Here is a 20,849-nt window from a genome sequence, read left to right as displayed (position 1 = left end):
CGTGATCATTCCCGGCTCGATTCGATAGTCGGATGTCATTAGTCTGGCAATAATGTTACTACACATCGAAATAGTCTTATGCTTTTGTAAAGAGAACGTAGCCACGTGAGAATCCAGTTGCATGTGAACGAACGCATAGAGAGAGAGAGAACCTTGACGTAGCTGAACTTGCTGAAACTAGCGAACAGCCAATGATCCTTGACGCTTCGAGTCTGTTGAGCCCCATTTTTCATGCCATAGAAACGCGCGATGCTCGTCTCGGCATATCGGTCATGGCTAAAGGTTCCACCTAGCCAATGGCTGCGAGTTTCGAAGTGAATCGGGTAGAGATTCGAGCAGAGAGTAAGGAGCGAGCGAAAGTAAGACTCATAGTCAAAGAGAGAGAAAGAGAGACTGAGCGAGATGAGAGAGAGGATGAGAGATGTAGAGGATTGACTGAGCAAGGGTTGTCTTTCCGGTGTTACAGGATGCACGCGGTTGGATTGCATTCGGCGCTGGCCATCAAGCGTCAGAGAAAGCGCCGGGACGAGCAGCGTCGTGCCCGCGAGCGTCGTTATAGCGCGCAATCGGGCGAGAGCGGCCTGACGTCGCCCAGGGCTTCGACCGGTTCCTTGGACCATCAACCGAGGCACCATAAATCCGGACATACGAATCGCTCGGCCGGCCAGGGTATGTTGGACTCTAAGGTGATCACGTCGGTGGGATTGCTTCACATCGGCGTGGTGTTCCTGGTGTTCGGTGCTTTTCTTCTGATGAGCGGCCTGTTGCCCGGGGACCTGGTCCAGTGGGGCTCCAAGCGCTCTGGCAGCTGGTGGAACGAGCTGGTGGCTGTAGGTCTCTTCGTCGTCTTCATCGGGATGTTCTTGATCATCCTGAACAAGGTAATCGCTAAGAAGGAGGAAAACGAGCTGGAGGAGTACGTGCAACGGCAGTTGACCAGGTCCAGGTCGGGACATAGACTGGAGAGGGACCCCGAAACCGGAGGACTGACCACGAAGCATGCGAGAAGAGCGAGACAGATGCAGCAGGCTGCTTCCACCGGATCCATAGAGACGCAGAACGAGAAAGACTCCGGGTCTCCGCCTAGAAGTCCTCCACCTGCTTACTCACCGCCTCCGACAATGAACGGGGATAACCAGGCTGTCCAATCCGCCTTGTACCTCGAACAGATCACCGAAGAGGAGATTATCAGCGACCGCGTGGAAACCTCCACCACCAACAGTCTGAGCCCTGGCTCGCCAAGCGAGACCAGGGAACTATTGCAGAATCCACGCTATTCGAAGCAGAACGGTAACCCTCAGCAGGTTCATCGGCCGCTTTACGTGTCCAGGATCTAGATAACGGGCGAAACTTCGGAGCCTCTTCTGGCTGAAGTTGAAACGATCGCGAGGATCTCTTATATCGGGAACAAACTCGGGTAGGCGGTTTCTACGACGGCGGCGATGACGACCATCACGACCACGAGCGTTTCTACGAGTAGTCGGTATCGCGAGAGCTTCGAACACGTTATCCCATTGGTTATGATTGGTTGCGCGATTAAAGGAGACACGCGTTGGAAGGCGATAGAGTCAATGGGAATCGTTTGAAAGTGGTTTTCGAATTCGAGAAAAGGAGGAGGAAAAGGTTAAAGAGTTCATATCGACTCTGATACACGAACAGTCCTTGGAAGACATCGAGATTTCGTCGGTTTCGTCGATTTCTCTTGACAGCTGTTCCAAATCTCGCTACTGTCTCGCAGTTGATTCGACTCTTCCCACGAGTTCCCAGTAACGAAGAATCCTCTTCCGAAAGAGGCAAATGTCCGCAGAACTTGATCAATGGGACCAAGGTTTCGTTGCAAACGTCACACCAATTTCGTTTCCATCTAAACGACAGACTCGTCATTGTCATTCGTTGGACGCAACGAAAAATCGCAAACAACATGGCAGACTCTTGAGCGGGAAAAATATTCTCGTGCAAAATTCATTGTACCTCGCTGAACGATCAATCGTTTAACGGTTCCGATAATCGAATTCCACGGTTTACCTGCAGATCCTCAATGGGGGCAATCGACCGTAAAACAAGCAACTAATCGAAAGCATCTCACTCGAGCTAGCAGCCAACGAAAGTGTAATCTACATAGTCGAAAATGCAATTTCCCGTGCGCTAATTTCGATTCGAGCACAGCCTATCTCCTTGAAAGTTTCGTATTCTCGAGGAATCGAGTTTCGACGCGTATTCACCGAGCATTCCGCTCGCCTTCGAACGCAATTCTACTCGGAGCAATTTCCTGTCAGGAAGTCCAGCGGGAAAGATACCGTTCACCGGGGCTAGGTGTCTCTTTTGTGCGCGATTCGCTCGTTACAGGCGAGAGAAATTTAACAAGATAGATAAATTTAACAAGACGTAACCTTTCGATCCAAATGCTCGGTAGGAAATCAATTTCCTCGACGAATTACAGCAAGGCCGAGACGTTTACTCGTCGCACTGCCGCTGTCTAGAGAACCCGGCCGAGATCTCGATAGTCTCGAAGCTCATTCCAAACCACGGAGGCTACGTTTCTCTCTCGGAACAATGAGAACAAAGCATGCAACGACGCGCGTTTAGTTTTTTAAAAATACTTCGCAGTCACCTTGGAACGAAATCCTCCACGGCGGGGTCACAGGTCCGATAATCCTTTCCGAATTTTCTCGATAATTCGTGGTCACGTGGAGACGGAGAGGGTATTCGAAAGTTAGAGCGTAGGACCTGGAAACGACGGAACTTTTTCGTCCACAGAGATTCTGTGACTAGGATCATGATTATTTTCCTTTTTCTCCTCGACGAGAGGAAAGTTCCGAAGAATCGAGCAAGTCCTCGATCAACCGATTTAATCCTCGTTAAGCGGACCTCGCGGTGAGGACACGGGGAAAAATTTCGAGGATATTCCAGGACAGGATCGCGCCGTTATGGGAACGTTGCGAGATTTGTTTCCCGCGTGAGACGGAGGTCCTCGTGGTATACGCGAGAGAAGGTGTGAGGAAGAAATTCTTTAAGGAAAGTATCGAGTCGTCATTAAAAATGAAAGTCGAATGAAGAAAGTAGCTCGAAGAATTGGGTAAAATCGACTTCGACGCGAAAATATAAAACCATGCACTCAAGGACCAAGATTTAATTAATTCGAAGGAAGAGATAGACAATTTTAAGGATGAAGAAGGCGAGAATGAGAGAGAGGGTGTAAGGGATGGACGAGGGTAGAGGTACCGCATGGCTGATATTTCTTCGGTCGCGGAATATCAGTAATTAATTTCATCGATTAATCATCTTATATCCGAAATTCGATTTAATAATGTAAGAAACTATACAGAGGTTTTGAACGCCAACATACTCATTACACTTTAATATTTAAATCGTAAGTAAGGCGGACCCGAGATCGGGACTAAGCGTCTTTAGAGAACACGATTTATCAAAACGAATGTCCTTTAACGTTTAAGCAAGTTGGTCCCGATTTCGATGGTCTAGTATCAGTCATTGCACGTGCAAAATCGTTCGCGTTTCACGGGATTTAGCGATCCACGTGGTCTGACGAGGAAGAATATGATTGTCGAAGAATTATTTTCGTCTTGTCTATCTTTCTTTGGAGACGTAATTTTTTGATTAATAATTAAGAATATTCTCGGATTTATTTTAATCACTGAAATGAATTCTAGCTTTAAACAGTTTGGTGCAATATCTCAGATATTTCCATCTTTTTTGACTGTAATTTTTATTCGTTTCACTCCTTTTGCTACTGTCACGTATTCTCTTATTACGTTCTTTGAAAGATTTTCATATGTAATATGAGATTCTTCCGTAATATTCCATGTTTTCATCGGTACAATTGAAATATCGAAGATATTTCGCGAAATACCTGATATTCTGCATTTCTTCCCTTTTTTCGAAAGACTTATGGCATTCGTGACACGTCGTGAAACATACATTCGACTCTTACGATGTCTGCACAAGAGAGATGCTGTACAAGCTTCGAACGTATCTCTTTCCTTATTTGCCAGATCCGTTTTTCACGTAATCACTTAGCTGATCGATTCGATCAATAAATGGCGGTAGTCAACGAGAACTACGACGGCAATCGAACAATCTGCTGCTCTTCGATTACGGGTACGCATTAATTTCATCCTCTAAATGATACATTGCGTTCCAGTCTTGCATTCGACGCAATCGAACATTCCATTTCGAGTACATACGTAGTGACTCGTAGCTTTTGGCTCTTCGAGTCGATCTCACGGTTTTTTTCGTGAAGTAACAATCGAATTTTGTAGGAGGTTCAACTAGACTATCTAGAGAAGATATTTTATCTTAGTAAGAGTGTCGAATCTCGAGCAATTTTTGATTTCGTGCAGGTTACAATCGTAGATCTAATAGTCTAGAAACCGTTCAAATTTCTCGTTACATTTGAAAATGTACTTAAGAATAACCTGGAAAGGTTTGGCGTTCCTTGGTTCGAGGAAAATCGCGAGATTTTTCAGAGAGGGAGCTGAGAAACGTGCAATGCGTGACGCGATATAGTCTGGGCCAAAGATGTCGGTCGCTCAAGATCGCTCGAACGCTTCCCCCACTGCGCTGTTTGGTTATTCGAACGCGCCCCCCACCACGCTGTTTGGAGACTCGAACGCTTCCCCCACCACGCCTGTTCGACCACTCGAATGCTTCTCTCACCACATTGTTTGGTTACTCGTCCGTTCCCAATGTCTTACAGCAGTCTAAGGCATAGCGTTTCAAGGCGACTGTGGATAGAGGGTAAGACATTTAACACGTTCGAGGGTAATGACTATAGGGAATTCAGTTTCACGTAACTAGGACATGCCACAGTTTTAAGACGGTAGAACGAAATTTCGTTCGGAAAAATAAAATGGTGTCGAATAGTGCATCGTTCAGTTATTTGTTTGTTATTTCTTGCTTGATATAGTCTTTTTATTATCTGTAAACAATTATTACACTGTCCAATTCCTAACTATTACAATAATACGATTTGGGTATAGTTATTTTCACTTTTGATAGGAACGAATATCCTGTTTTCATTTGTTTTATATCAGAATGGTACATTTAATTGATTTACGGGAAAAAATATTTTTCAATTTTACAATATCTATCAATTGCAGTCAGAAAAATTTAGGATACTACACGTTCATCTCATTCAGAGAATATCAGTATCCTGGAATGTTTCAATCCTCAGTATACTTTTCTCATTTTTATTTCTTTTCAAATACAGTAATATACCCAAATAATTGATCAAAAATGCCATCTGTCAATCTGACTTCTTCCAATTGGTGCCCAAAATGCCAAAAAAAATTTAAATCTTACCTACAATTTTCTTATATTCAGCGACACCACGATCATTTACCTCGCCCAGAAGTAAATATCGGTATCCAAACAGCCATAAAGAATTCCCCGAAAATTAGACCTACCACTTAAACTCGGGCTTAAATCAAAAGACGAATGGCCGAGGACATAAAAGTCGCGGTAGAACCCTGACCCTGAGCAAATTGCTACCTTATTTGGGGGAATAAATCGAGACGAATAACGATAAGGGGGCATTATCTGTGACATGTTTGCAAGCCGAAGTACAACCAGATCCTAAAATGGGTGCGGTGTGTGGCGCGATAGTCGACCCTGAGCGATTGAAATTTATTCGGCAGTGGCGATGACTATGAATCGAAAACTGCGTCCAGATTCGGGCACCGTGTACCCTTGCGTTTGGTTCGACGGTACCCTCTTAGCCTCGAGGTACGATCACATTTACGCTGCGTATATTACGTGCTGCTTTCTCCCATAAGTGCATTCGATCGTGACTCGAAATCTTATACGTTTACATGTAACGATAATTAGTCGGGGCAGCTCCAAATCTTTTCAGACGTCCCCGTTCAATCGGTACGGGGTGTCCAATGTCCAGTGACTGATAGCGCAGTACGTATTAAGATAGTATGTAATTTTAATATGCTATATTCCATTTTATAATACCTTGGGTATTTAACTACATATGCTAGCTTTAGACGGCGAGATCTTCGAAAACGGCCCGATACCAGCTCGATCCTCGTTCGCCTGTCGATCCATCGCAATTATATCGTGAGGATCGCGCGAAGGGAACGAAGCTCGACGGACAAAAAAGACAAAAAAGAAACCGGGGAAATGGGATGAAACGAAGAAGAAAGGTAATGGAAGAGGAAATGAGACGAGAAGGATCATTTCGCTTCGTATTTCGTGGATATATCGCTGAGAACAATGGTCTCGAACGCCGGGTCGTTTTCGAACGTCTTCATGAAGAAATTGCCACGCTCGGGCGCTACCATTCTGTGATCCAATGAAAAAATTTATTAATTAATCTCATACCGAGAAAACGTGTATAATGTTCTTTCGAGGAATCTTACTCTGTACATATATTATATTATTATACATCTCTACCTTTTTTAAATTGGGACACCGTGTATTTATTAAGGGAAAGATATCGTTTAAAGAAATCGCCTCGTCCCGCTTCGAACGATTAATTTCATTCTTCCATTCCTTCGAAACTGAAAGGCTGAAACCGCAGATTAACTTTAATCATAGGTACTTCTGTACTTCTCCCGCGTTCATTTAAACGATCTATCTTCTCCGAACGGTGGACATATTCTATGTATCGTAACCGGGTTGTAACGTTTTTTATTGCTGTACATTGTAATGGATTTTTAACGCACGACAGATCTCCCGTTAGGAAATCATACGCCGCGAATATTCTACGATTGAGGGGAGGGGGTTAATATGGGGTTGAGACGCCATTGAAAGCGACGGGTTCCACGGCATGTTAATTTCGGGTACAGAAATATCCTAAAATAAGTGGTACAATTACTTTCACGCGGTACCTTGCACGCACTTAGAGTGCGAAAGCTTGAAGCTTTAATGAAGAAAATGAAGAAGTGGAAGAGGAAAAAGCAATGGAGCTCCGTGTTACTATCGAGGGTCCCTTCGAGCTAGCCGGGAAAGAGAATTCTTTGGTGATTTTAGGATTTTTGGTGTAACGAATCTTCATCGTGAAATTAAATAACAGGGTTTAAGAATTTTTTAAATATCAGGGGGAATTATTCATTCCTAAATATTTGTAAATCTTGGGAAAGAATGATATCGAGAAATTAAATATTCTAGAATCAAGTAAAATGTAAGAATTCTTTGGTAATTTTTATTATGGAATCTGATATGGAAAATAAAATACAGCTATTCTGTGATTTCCTGCTCGCAAGCTCGGGGTAGGAACGATGTTGAAAAGTCAAGTTAAGGAGGTAGAAAAATTCTGGGGTAATTCAAAAATTTTTAAGCAATTTTCAACGTAGAATATAAATAATAAGGTATTAGAATTCTTTGGTTATTTGTATTTAGTAAATAATTAAATGTCAAGTGAAAGCACTAATTTGGATATAGTTGTGAGGTGAGTTAGAGAATACTGGAAAATCGCTGATCGAAGTTGATGAAACGTAATTTTGGAAAGGAGAAACAGTCTAGAGACTCACGAAAAATAAATTAAAAGTATCTCGTTGTTCTAAAGTAACCTGTTCGTCCTGCTACGTGATTCGATGTAATTTTTCTTTTAATATAATTATAATCAAGGTTCCTCTCGAACATATTGATGCCATACTTAATTTACGAAGGCTATTTATACTGTCTGTTGCCTGAATACCTACACCTTTGTCATCGTAAATATCTCGTAATACTAAATTGGTCAATTAAAAATGATACATTTTCGACCCGATAATAAATTCTCATTACGCTGGATATACTCGAACAAAATATTTGTCCATCGATAAAACTAACTGAAGGTCTACCAGCGTGTACTGGATGTTTAATTAAAAATTTTATAAATTAATATTTCGTACTACTGTACAAATTTCCCTTACAACTTTCGTGAATTAAATTTTTTTTCTATTTCCTTAGTCTTTCGATAACATTTTCCATCAGAGTATTACAAATGGAGTGTCAATCTCTAGGCTATAATGGCACTTGCACTCGCTAGGAAGAATAAAAAATATTTGATCGATATTTTTTACTGAAAAACACTTTGTTTTCCTACCAGGTTAAAATTATGACATTTTATTCATTTATCAATGGAAAACAGTATAAATTAATAGTAATTCGTCATTTTAATAAATACCTACAAAAATTGAAACTTAAAATAAAGTATCAATTTGTAATTTCTTACACATCCTTTATCTTCTTTGATATTTAGATTACAGTTAAAAGTATCGATAATCAGTAAATCTTTGAAGAATTAAATTACATTTTACTTCAAATTTCTAACCCCTTTACGAAATTCGTCAAAACCTACTACCCTTCCATCAACCACGTACCACTCACGAGCTCCAATAAATTGCACGAAAATTATTTCTCACCTCTTAAAAACCAAAAATCCCAAAGAAACCAAAGAAAAATAAAAGAACTAGAAAAGGAACATAGAATAAAGAAAATGGCGTGAAGAATGATCAGTAGAAGGGACCCTCGATCACGGATATATCACGCAAGCTATCACCGGACGTTCGCGGGAATTCGGTCGGCCATTTTCCACGGCGATCGAAAGCTCGAGCTCGTTAGAGAAAGCTTTCGAGTATTAATTAGCGAACAGACGTGTATGAACGACGTGTCAAGCGTACGTGTCAACGATTACTCGACGTCATGGCGCGACTCGCGGACGTTTCGTTCCTCCACGCGAGGGCTAAGCTCGACGATGAAACTCGCGTTTTATTCGCCGTGAGAATGGCCCCGTTGGGACGGTTATAGACCCGCGAAGTTCTTCGTTCACGGCATATCGATTCGAGACTGACGAGGGTGGAGAAAAAGCTTAGGACAGCACGAGCGAAAGGAACTCCCTCGCGGAACAGAATTTCGTAGTAATAAGGAATCCGTCGATCGCTAGGGACGATAAGCTCTGTATCGTTGTTTCCCTTGTTGGCCACGCTTTCAGCCTCCCGAGGCGCCGATTGCAAGCAGACATTCCATGTAATGGATCGACAAAGTGTGTTTACCGCCGTGAAGAAAGGAAGCTTCGAGGGGTGAGAAAGGGCCAACGGGAAGAACCATTTTAAGCGGCGAGAATACGTGATTCTGACGTTTTCTCCTCTCACGAAGTGCATTTGCGAGTCTGCTGAATAAAAAGGGCCGATTTTGATTAACCCTTTCTGTGCTTACGGTATAGTAAACGTGAGCAATATAGTGCGCTCGGAAATCGTTGTATTAATCAAGCTGTGGCCTCGATTCATACGAAAATGGCACTGTTTAGGATCGTCTACAGTTTTTGGCTGTGGATATTTAATACTGGACAGTAGATCGAGAAAAATTGTCGATTAACCCTCTATAAGTGAAATTTCATTTGTTTATAGCTTTTTATTTTAATTTGGAAATTAGGGAGAAATAATTTACTTAACTTTCGTGTATCCTATTTTATTAAGCTTCTCGTATTATTGTTTCAAAAGTCGAAATAGGGGTACTTTTGCGGTCGGTTGATTTTACGAACAAACTATATCTCCCGCGAGTACTATAATAACGAAGTACGTGCCAGGCGAAGTACCAGATTGGTCAACAAATAACATCGATATTTTTAGTATAAAATAATAATTATTTAATAATTATTCAAAACAAGAAACAGAAATTATTAAATAATACGTCGATAATTTCGATCTGCAATAAATAATTCCAATTGTCAACATTCCAGATTAGAAATATTATTCTATACAAAAGGAAGAATGGCATCCTAAACTGGAAATATAAAGCACTATTTATTGTCCAGTCATAATATTATTATTCATTCTTTATTTTCGTATCACTCGATGTTTGTCTGTAAAGATGTGGACGAAACAAGCGTTTCATGGAAATTAGGCAAACTTCGAGGCCGATATATATTTTCTAGGTTAAATGGATTTCCTTTTCGATATGTGACGTATGAATTACGTTACGTGAATATGGATTAAATCGAATGAAAATGGAATCGAATCAAACGCGTTATGCGGTGAATATGAATGAGACGCGTTGCACGAATTAAACACCGAAAGGGTTGATTTCAGGCACCGTGGAAATTTATCTTGGACGGAGGAAACGATCAGAAGAACAGTAATCTATACGAGGACGAGTAATTTAAAGCGTAATCTTACTGTATGTACAAGTTCTATTAGGATTTAAGATAGACGATAAGGATTACTGAGTATGTGGCTGATGGTGGACGGGCGACGATCTTTATCATTGTTACAATTATTATAGCTCTTGCATACACTATTGCAATATATATTACTACCGCAACTATTATGAATAGGAATTAATAAGCTTTCTTATGCCGTTTCTCTATTGTACCACTTATATACACCTGATGCACGACTTTTCGAGAATAAATCTTTATGAAACGCTCCAGTCTTTGTACCTTGGCTGTTCTTTATGCACTTTTACACCATCGTCAACCCTCATGCGTCCGCGACAATCTTCTTTATCATTTCTCCATGGGATTTACGAATAAATTTAGAAAAAATATTATAACACGTCGTTTTATAATAATTCTTTCCACCATTTTATTTTTCTACAATTCCTTCAGGCTTCTTTTCTGTAATAAATAAAATTTTCCATAGCTGTTGGTTATTTAAAAATTTTCTAGAATTTAAGAACGGTTTGGAAACAGTGATCTAGGTAAATACTTTCGAGGGATTTGTATTTTATCGAATAGTACCTTTTGCTGTCAGTCAAGTAGATTATAGTTGTTATTTAAAAGCAAAAATTGTCCTCTTTTTATTTATCGAATATTTCCAGATATTCTTTTATTCCTTCTATTTTAATTCCATCGATAATTCTTTTAGGTCACTACTTTTTTAAAAACTAGGATAAATAATAGTAGAACGATGGTATTCAGTGAACGATCAGTGAATGAAGAGGATGAGGTGGGATATTTCATATTCAGATCCAACATTTTTCAATGACTCTTCATCGATGCACGAGTCTTAGTACTGTCTTTAAAAAAAGAGGCTTCTTTTCTGCTTATCAGATCTGAATAGCTCTCTGTAATTCGGAGCATATGCAATACTCGATTGAAAGAAATTCCTCTTCTAGAATTTCCTTTTGAAATAAAGACGAAACCACGATTCAAACTATTATTCTGAACGTGCAATAATTAATTTTAAAATGATTAAAATTTCTAAAAAAGAAGGAAATATTTATATAGAAGGAAAGAGTAAAATAAAGACACGATTCTTTCAAAAGTTTTGCCATGGGAGAATGAAAGTGTGGCTCTTAGCTATAAATCCGCGTTAAAAGTTCCATCATGGAACTCATTTAAATAACTGCAAAATCAATTTTCCGCGGAGGGATGGGTTCGAGAGAAAGTGAAAACTCTTGGACAAATCTCGCGCGTGTTTTCTGTACGATCGAGCATGATCGAACGTGACGTTTCGGGATTTTATATCGAGCTTCGTCGACGTGTTACGCTCCGCGATCCTCGAGGCACGTTCGAGCGGCTTGGAGTAGCCGTTCTTTCGTTTTAAGTGAAAAGTCTAACGACGTGAAAGATGTCCCAGCGAAGTGCTCCTGGAATAAAGATTTTATCAGTGGTGATACTCCATCATAAGGTGTTTGATGGCTTTAACAGCTCTTTAAAGTCGTTTGTGGAAGCGCTAGTTTGAAAACAATTTCGAAATTCAGGCGATTTTTTCAATTCGCGGATAAGATTTATCAACGCTAATATTGTTACCATTATTCGTATTGTTACATGTACTATTGTTGTATTGTTATTGAAACTATTTTTCATACTACCATTCGTAGTATTGCTAGTACTATTACCACTGGTATTCGTATTATTGCTAATACTATTTTTCGTGTCATTCTTCCTATTATTACTATTAATATTTTGTATTCTTTTCTACTATTAGTGGTACTATTACTATCACCATTCCTCATATTATTCCTCATATTAATCCTACTATTGCTGATACCGTTACCACTACTATTCGTACTATTGCTATTATTATTTTTCGTATCATTCTTCTTATTATTACTATTAATATTTTGTATTTTTTTCTACTATTACTGGTACTATTGCTATCACCATTCCTCATATTATTATTCCTACTATTGCTATTAATATTTTGTATTTTTTTCTACTATTAGTGGTACTATTGCTATCACCATTCCTCATATTATTATTCCTACTATTGCTGATACTGTTACCACTACTATTCGTATTATTGCTATTACTATTTTTCGTATCATTCTTCCTATTATTGCTATTAATATTTTGTATTTTTTTCTACTACTAGTGGTACTATTGCTACCACTATGCCTCATATTATTATTCCTACTGTTGCTGATACTGTTACCACTACTATTCGTATTATCGCTACTACTACTTCTCGTATCATTTTTCCTACTATTACTGGTACTATTATTATTACTATTACTCGTATCATTACTCCTACTTTTGCTATTATTATTACCACAGATATTTTTCGTTTCGTTATCCCTATTATTACTAGTACTATTACTATGATTAGAATTCGTATTATAGTGCTATTAGCGATACTATTGCTATTACCATTCCTCGTATTATTATTCCTACTATTGCTGGTACTATTACTACTACTATTCGTATTATTGCTATTACTACTTTTCGTATCATTTTTCCTACTATTACTGGTACTATTGCTATTACCATTCCTCGTATTATTACTCCTACTATTGCTATTATTATAACCACTGGTATTTTTCGTTTCGTTATTCCTATTATTGCTAGTACTATTATTATGATTAGAATTCGTATTGTAGTGCTATTTTTAGTGCTATTGCTATTACTAGGATTCGTATTAATGCTCATGCTACTAGTATTGCTATTATTAGTATTAATATTGGTACTCCTGCATGTGGTATTGATAGTACTGATTGTTATTTTAGCACTCGTTACGTTATAATCGAAAATTCTAATTTATTCGAATTTCCTCAAAAATCATACGAGTAGGATTATTAAAACATTTACTTTGTTAAATGCCGTTGAATTTAACGAGATGTGAAATTTCGGCGGTGTTACTGATCTGACGTGTGAATTAATTGTTCATTTAATCATAATAGTTATTGCACGATTTATATTCAGATTGCACAGACGAGAAATTAATAATAGATCAATTAATATTATAACAGCGTCATTTGTTTCATAGTTGATTAATTAATATGCTGATGGAAGCATGGAAAAGGTTAATTAGATCTGGCTAACAACAAGAATAAAGATTGATCTTTACTCGGAAATAATAGGGACAAGTAAACTTTCAATTAGTGTATTTAAAATTTCCCTTTCCCCATTACACCTTTCAATACTCTTCAATAAATTATCTAAATAGAACGTTGCATTAAATAGCTTCACTTTTTATCCGATATCACTCTCAAACGTAATTTGGGTTTGACCGAGATAGCACTCATCGATCGTTTAAATTGTTCTTTAATTACATTGCAATCCCAGAGTAAAATTTCAAACATCGAGTTTCCCAGGAGCTTAATATCGAAATCACAATTATTTAGCTCGTCACTTTGACGCTATCCTATCGTTTCTTTCATATTCATCCTGTTATTCCCATGAGATACCTTCAAGGCAGATATCAGACAATAATTAGAACATAAATGTACAAAGCTTAAATTATCTTTTCGAAATAAAATTACTGTGCCTGATATCTCACTCACAAAAATATTAAAAGTTTGAATTACTTCTACGGTTACCAATTCAAACAACGTTTACAAAATAAATTAATGACATTTTAACATATGTCAGTTAAAAAATATTTAAATCTATTTTAGAAATACATAAATAATTTCTTTTTCAGAAGAATGTATTTCAAAGGTTACCTAACTGGCTAAGAGTTATATAATAAATTTCATAAAATGTATTTATTAGTATTCAGTATAGTGTCTTTTGATTGAAGATGATTATTACAAAATATCGCAGGAGATTGATGAAACACCCTTGTTTTGCTTTTATCGCAAATAATTCACACCATTCGTCGCATGTAAATTATCCTCGTGAGTTCCTTTGAGAGGATTCCGATCAAAGTAACGAACGTAGGTGGCACATTTCTACAATTTGCATGACACGCTAAATTGGCCTCTCGTCCTTAGGAAATCAATTTCACGAAGGATTCGTCTCAGCTGATGCACTGGTCAATGCATTGAAATTCCATGATGAAACACTTCTTGTAAAAAATCAACTTCTCAAAAAATCATATTACTCTACTGCACGCTGTGACCAATAAACCTTTGTCAAAAAATAACCCTAATATCTTCATATGATACTCGAATGTTCTTCCTTATATTTACGTGCAGAAAATTTTACAATCTTATGTCATTTAAAATTATAGCAATTCATATCTCATTAAACTGAAAGTTCAATATTGTATATGTTTTGAAAAATGTTAAAATTATATTCATAACTTCAGTGGATAAAAATATCGTGAGACATAAATAATGCATGGAATTTAGATCTTTTATACTTTAAATACAGTAAAAACGACAGACAAGTAAAGTCGTAATATCTAGGTTTTGTACGAACTAATTCTGGGTAGAATCTTTTTCCCATCTGAGATCTGCTTTTAAAACAGCTAATTGCAAGAGATGAAAGAGGGCTTGTTTTTAAATGTTCAAAGAAGAAACATTGTTCTAAATTAGGACAACGATCTTAATGCAGCTTTAAAGCCTGGTTTCCAGTCCAGAATAACACCACTGTATTTTTTCGTAGGATCAGCAGCGTATATTTTACTACAAACTTCCATGTGACAAACATTCCTCGTAATTCCCTTATGAGATATCAGCAACAGACAACAAGAAAGCAATCTAAATATTATTTACACTAATTTCTTTAACCCTACACTACTGCACCTAAAAATAACGTGCATAAATAATAATAAATAAAATCACCTGTTAAAGCTAATCAAGTACGCATAATTACCTATGTATCTATCTCGATAAACATCAAAACATATTTATGAAAAATATAATTGCATATTTTATATAATCACAAAGACGTCTGGAAACAAGAAATCTAAAGCAATCAAAGATCACGTTAACTAATTTATTATAATAATTCTACCGCTTGAACAAACTTACATATTTCACCCGAGTCAACGATTCGACACGCAATACCTCTTCGCAATTAATTCGATAATTTTTCTAATAGCCAACTTTATCGGCACGCCGGTGTTCATTTGTTTCCCTCGCTTTGTGCAGAACGTCGAAAGGGGTTAGGGGGTGGCTTGCGAATAATTTGCCTGGATTCGCACCGGTTCGCTTCATTGGCGGACAAGGGAATTGACGGGTTGGTCCGTGGATATTCTCGCGAAATATATATTTATAAAGGCTTTTTGCACGATGTTTGCGCGCGATATGGATTTTTCGCCGGTGGAGGGTACTGCGCAATGAGACAAATTCAACGACCTGGATAAAAAGTTGCTTCGTTCACCGACTCGTGCTTTATTACTCCTCGAACTGAAGCGAACGCGAACGACATCCGGTTCTGGAAGATGTTATATTCTTGGCTCGGTAGGATATTCCAGGGAAAAAGCTCGTCTTCCACGAGAAAATTTATGACGACGAGTGACCAGTTCCCAATTGCTTTTCGATATTCTTTTGTCGCATTGCACGCGCCATACGGAATATTTCGCGTTCGAGATTTCGCTATGGCGTGCAATTAACGTTCGTTTGCGTGCCAAAGGAACCCACGTAAAATGATTTCTCATTTACGATGGTAGTAAACCACGTATTTTTTATTATCTTTCTTCGCATTTTCATTGATTTTGATAGCAAACGAAATTTATTTATTTATTTTACAGAAGAAGCTTTTTATTTACGTGCTTGAGGGATGAATTTATTAATTTTAAGGAGAGACGATTATTTCTCATTTTTCTGAGGGAAATGATGTATATGTACGTGCTTGTTGAAGATTAAGATTAATTGTTCTTGAAAAGATTTCATCGTGTAAACAAGAAGTACCGTGTTATACGAGAGCTGATTTACTACGATTTTATATGTATTGGAATACTACATAGTACGTTAGTATTTGCAGTGGCCTAATCTTCTTACGACAGAAGCCATGTTTCAAGTAGTAGAAATAGTCGAGAGACTTCTATTGAAATAGTGGATATTAATTAATTAACACATACGATTGTTTTCCAGTCACTGTTTAAGTATTAATTTATACGTATTACAATAATTAATTTCCATTAGTATCACTCGTCAATTATTGTATAAATATTTAAAAATATAAATGTTAGATACAAAGTCAATTATTATATAAATATTTAAAAATCCGAATATTGGGATACGAAATAGAATATGACACGTATATATAAAAATATAAATATTAAAAACCTAAATAAAATATGTGAAATTTATATATTTATCGTAAATGTGTTTCGAAAATGGCTTCCATTACGTCCAGAAAATAAAATATTCATGAACTAGAATTCACCACAATACGTAGGAAATAAATTACAAGGGAATGGGTACCCTAGAAATCTTTTTGCATTTTCTCACATCTCGCTGCAATTTATTAAAAAATACCGAGTCAGATGAAACCGTGACACGATTAATTATCGATGTAAGAATCTCTAACGATCGAAGACGATTAGGGTGAACGCAGAGATGCTCGAGAGAATCAACAAAGGGGTTGACTCGACATTTTCAAACTGCTCGCAGAAATTCGAGAAGAAAATGGATTCAACCTGCCATCGACTCGCGTGGGAACGACCTAATGACATTTTTAAGCGAAACCTGAAAAAGGTGCGTCTTGCTGCGCAAGCTTTGTATATTCGTTGCAACTCCTTCAATCTTGTGTTTATAGGACATTTATTTTCCTTCTTTGAGCTTGGCACGCTTCATATAGAACATTTTCTCAAACGTTCTACCACGTCGGGACTTGGCAAAGAAATATTTCTCGAATTTCATAACGGAACGAAATTTTCTTATGGCGGAGGACGAAAATCAATGGAGGAAGAAAATTGTCAAATGAGAGAAAAAAATGGCCGGCAAAAATATTTTCGTTGTACCGGGACAATATTCCTGTTTGGTATAGGAAAACCAAGAAAAAAAGGAAAATTTCATCGACAAAGCTGGCATAAAATTTATCGGAAAAAGCAGCGTTTGAGAAATTTTTTCTCCAGCGTCAAAATTTTTTTGTCTTATCAATTAGCTTCGCGAATGAATGCGAGCGCTATATCGCGTGGTAAAAGAGAGAAAAATACAGGAGATGGAATAAAAACGTATGGAAATCTGTGGAAGACTCGCATGGCGGGAATTTCTGCTTTAAAGGTCCTGTTTTGATTTGATTTAAAGGCCTCGTTGAAGAGCGAAGTTTAAAATTCAGCTAGCAGGCGCAGATCCGCCTGTTTATCACGTGTCTTCTTCGCCTCTTTATGCGTCACGCTATTCCATATTACTTATTCCAACGTATTTTGGCGTGCAAAATAGGGAAGAAAATTACGTTGTAAAAGGTCAGGATGTTTAAGATGATATATCTCTGGCTGTCGTGTAATTTATTTTTTTAACGTTGCCTGAACGACACGATTTATTAAAGTCAATTTGCTTCGTAACTGTTACAAATTCCCCTTTATGAGGAACAGTATGTGTGAAAAATTGATAATTCCGGTGAATAATGCAATTGTCGAAGAGACCAATTATTGGGGATCTGTTAATTATAATATAAGAAGGAAAAATAATTGCATAAATGAAATACTCTGTTAATTATACCAGCAGAGAGAAAGAAGGCAAAGTGGAGCAAAATTTCGTATAAAATTCTTTTAGTAGTCAGTATAGCTATTTCTTGATACATATTTAAATACCTCTTTCGACTCTTTTGTACGTTTCAGCTCTAATAATTTCTAATAATTGACAAGAAAATCCAGATTAAAAATGAGAACGAATACAACCCATTTGAGAACATAATTTCAGGTACATCGACAAATGATTCATTTTCAAAATAAAGTATCTCCGGTTACCTTGCCTTTTTTTGCAAGATAAATTACAAAATGGTATTCTTTCGTCCATTTCGATTCCAATAATTTCTCAAACATCCTGAAAGTCATGAAATACAATTCAGTGGACGAAAAAAGCAGATTAATAATTCAAAACAAGACAAACCCACGTTTGACTTGATTTTACCCACATGCACGATAATTAGCCTATAGAATAAAGTGTATTTTTTCCTCTTGCTCCTTTTTCTAAAACAATCGACATTTTCATGCAACCATCGACATGGAGTGTGCGCCATTGTTAAACAAGAACAAAGCTGCTCGGGTATCGATAACTTTACACCCAGATAATACCATGTAATACTACCTCAACAAGCCACTCTAATCTCGATTCTCATGTATTTAACAACGCTATCCGAATCGCCATAAATTTCCCTCGTTTTCATCATTTTTCTCTATTTTCTCCATTTTTTCCATTTTTTTTTTTCTGTTTCCCTCGACGAATCATACGGGATAATAGCGAGGACCTCGAAAGGAGTACGTCAAGAAGAGTAAATGTCACGAGACGTTGTCATCGCGGCGACAGAGGTTCTGCTTCTCGTATTTATCGCTTCCTCGCGTTTACTTTGTTAACAAGAATCCCCGGGATTTCTGGTAATGGGAACACATATACAAGGGAAGAGCGATTAAAAGCATCGCAACCTCGTTTTTAACGTCGGTCCGCGCAACCCCATGGAACCCGGCTACGGTTCGAGCTGGCTGGTGAGCCAGCAGGGCGAAACGGGGTGGATGTAGTGACGTATCGACCGACGGGGTCACCTGGGGTCACCAAAGTTCATAGCGTCTCCTGGTTCACGAACTCGCCGAAAGTGCGGCCGCCATTCTGTATCGTTGAACGACCATTTCGTCGAAATCGAAACCCGCTGGCTTCCGTTCTATTTCACGCATTTTCCTCGCGATCGATGCACCCCCAGGTGTCTTCAATCCGTTCCTCGAGAGGGACGACCTTAAAAGGTGGCTAGGCCTTTTGCTGGATAGAGATGCTTCGTATCGAGCGCGAATTTTTGAGAACCGTTGCTGGTTTATGGACATCTTGGTTAGATCGGTTTTGTATCGTGAAGGTGTCATAAAGGTTTTCGTTGCGGAGACAGAGATTTGTTTATATTTTGACAATCTGCTGGTTTTTGGAAGATACATATACAACGAGGTTGGTGAATTTTTGTTAAAATAGTATGAACAACTTAATTAATTTCTTAGTCTCTTGCTTGTGAGAAATAAAACAGAATTATAAAAGGGGTTATATACTAATATACTTATTCCAATACTTATTCCCCTTGGTAATAAATAAAGATTTCATTATTATTTATAATAATCACTCATTTTTATGCCTATATTTGACACACTACTTGTAAAAGTCATAGTAATTTTAGATAATTTCCTGTTATCGTGTTTAGTCGAAAATTCATTGCCAGGGGTAGTAATAGCGAATAATTCTCAGGAACGTAGTCTTAAAGGAAAGTCCCCGGTTAATTTTATTTATTTTAGGTGGTGTATGCCAGTAAAAGTAGTGTGCTGTCAGTAAAAGGAGTTGAACTCCGTTTCTTAATTTTATAAAGTACTAATATCGAATATTACAAAGGATCCCGATATTGAGAAAGTAAACACCATACTAGATCTCCTGTTAATTTTGTTAGCAATTCGAAATTAGTGCTGAAAATATTAATAATATTTACTATAGATTTTTATTGAAGATGTAATTCAGCAAGCAAGATAAATTGGCTATTTTTTAAATATTTGGGTATTATGGCCAACAGCGTATTCCAAAATGGAAGCTTGTGGTACACGTTAGAAGGGTTTAACTACGCCGGGAGATATTCATTTAGCGCATAGAACGTTAACAGGGAGTTGTATCTTGTTGTTGGATTCAGTGTGTTTGATCAGTTATTTGTTACTCCACTGGCGGCTATGTTTCGTCAGATTAAACGAAGATCACTAATGGCATCTGGGTTAAATTTGTTTATGAACTCGATATATGACTTCCAAAACCTGTACAATATGATTTATCTCGAATATACAACAATATAATATTTTACTTTATAAATATAACGCGATATATCTAAATAGCCAGAATATTAATTTACCTCTTTCACTGAGGTATTCATAGAACTGAAAATTCTTCTGGCATACGAATTGAAGCAGTTTTTTCATACAAAAAGAGAATACTTATGAATATTTAAATACGTTGAATAATTAATTTTCATACTACACGTACGAATGGAAAAGAAGAAAATGAAAACGCGCCTTTAGAAAATGAAAATTCTCGAACATAGACGACCCACACGTGCATTCGTGAATAAAGGAACAAAAATTCGTCGAGTGAATTGTGAAATTCGTTAATAAAACTTCGAAACTTAACATCACGAGAGATTATGTGTACTTAGATGGTTCGCGTTGCGCTATTTGAAAGGGGAAGGATAATTAATTCACTCGCGATTGTATAAATTAAAGGGATTAAACTTTTGACGTACTGGAATATTAATCTAACGTCTATCTTCATCGTTGCGATATACTAATTCCGAGATCTGTAGAATTAAGTCTTCAAGAATGTGGGTCGAGTTTAATTTCACCTCGATATTACCTGTAGCACTTAGCATAACCGTACGACTATGCAAATTAGAGTGTACCGTATGAACAAAAGGAGAAAGTGATTTGATAACGCGCAGGTTGTAAAACATGGAGCTATCGGATTATCAGGGGCACCGAGAGTAGATGTAAACTAATCCCTTCTGTTATCGTCACTTACTCCCTTGAAATATGATATATCATTTTTTATGCCTTGTATATGGAAGATAAACGGCAAAATCTTGTGTAAACTTGGGGAATTGGGGCAAACAGATTCAT

At 37.7% G+C, this 20,849-nt stretch overlaps 2 protein-coding genes across 2 annotated transcripts in view; both read left to right on the top strand.

The window, feature by feature from the left end:
- Positions 1-20,849, top strand: part of LOC108547488 (lateral signaling target protein 2 homolog) — a 76,804-nt gene that overhangs the window by 48,486 nt on the left and 7,469 nt on the right. The gene's annotated exons all lie outside the window — the stretch shown is intronic.
- LOC108547487 (uncharacterized) lies at positions 468-1,453 on the top strand. The gene has a single exon (XM_017900037.1). It carries the CDS (start codon positions 468-470, stop codon positions 1,335-1,337), a length of 870 nt encoding a protein of 289 aa, XP_017755526.1. The 3' UTR covers positions 1,338-1,453.

The sequence above is a fragment of the Eufriesea mexicana genome, unplaced genomic scaffold, assembly GCF_001483705.2.
Source record: "Eufriesea mexicana isolate 0111107269 unplaced genomic scaffold, ASM148370v2 scaffold1049, whole genome shotgun sequence".
NCBI classification, from domain to species: Eukaryota; Metazoa; Arthropoda; class Insecta; order Hymenoptera; family Apidae; genus Eufriesea; species Eufriesea mexicana.
Note: the sequence above shows the minus strand (reverse complement) of the source record. Positions and strands in the feature narration are given on the sequence as shown.

Coding starts and splice junctions, on each gene's coding strand:
- LOC108547487 (XM_017900037.1), top strand. CDS start 468: ATGCACGCGGTTGGATTGCATTCGGCGCTGGCCATCAAGCGTCAGAGA.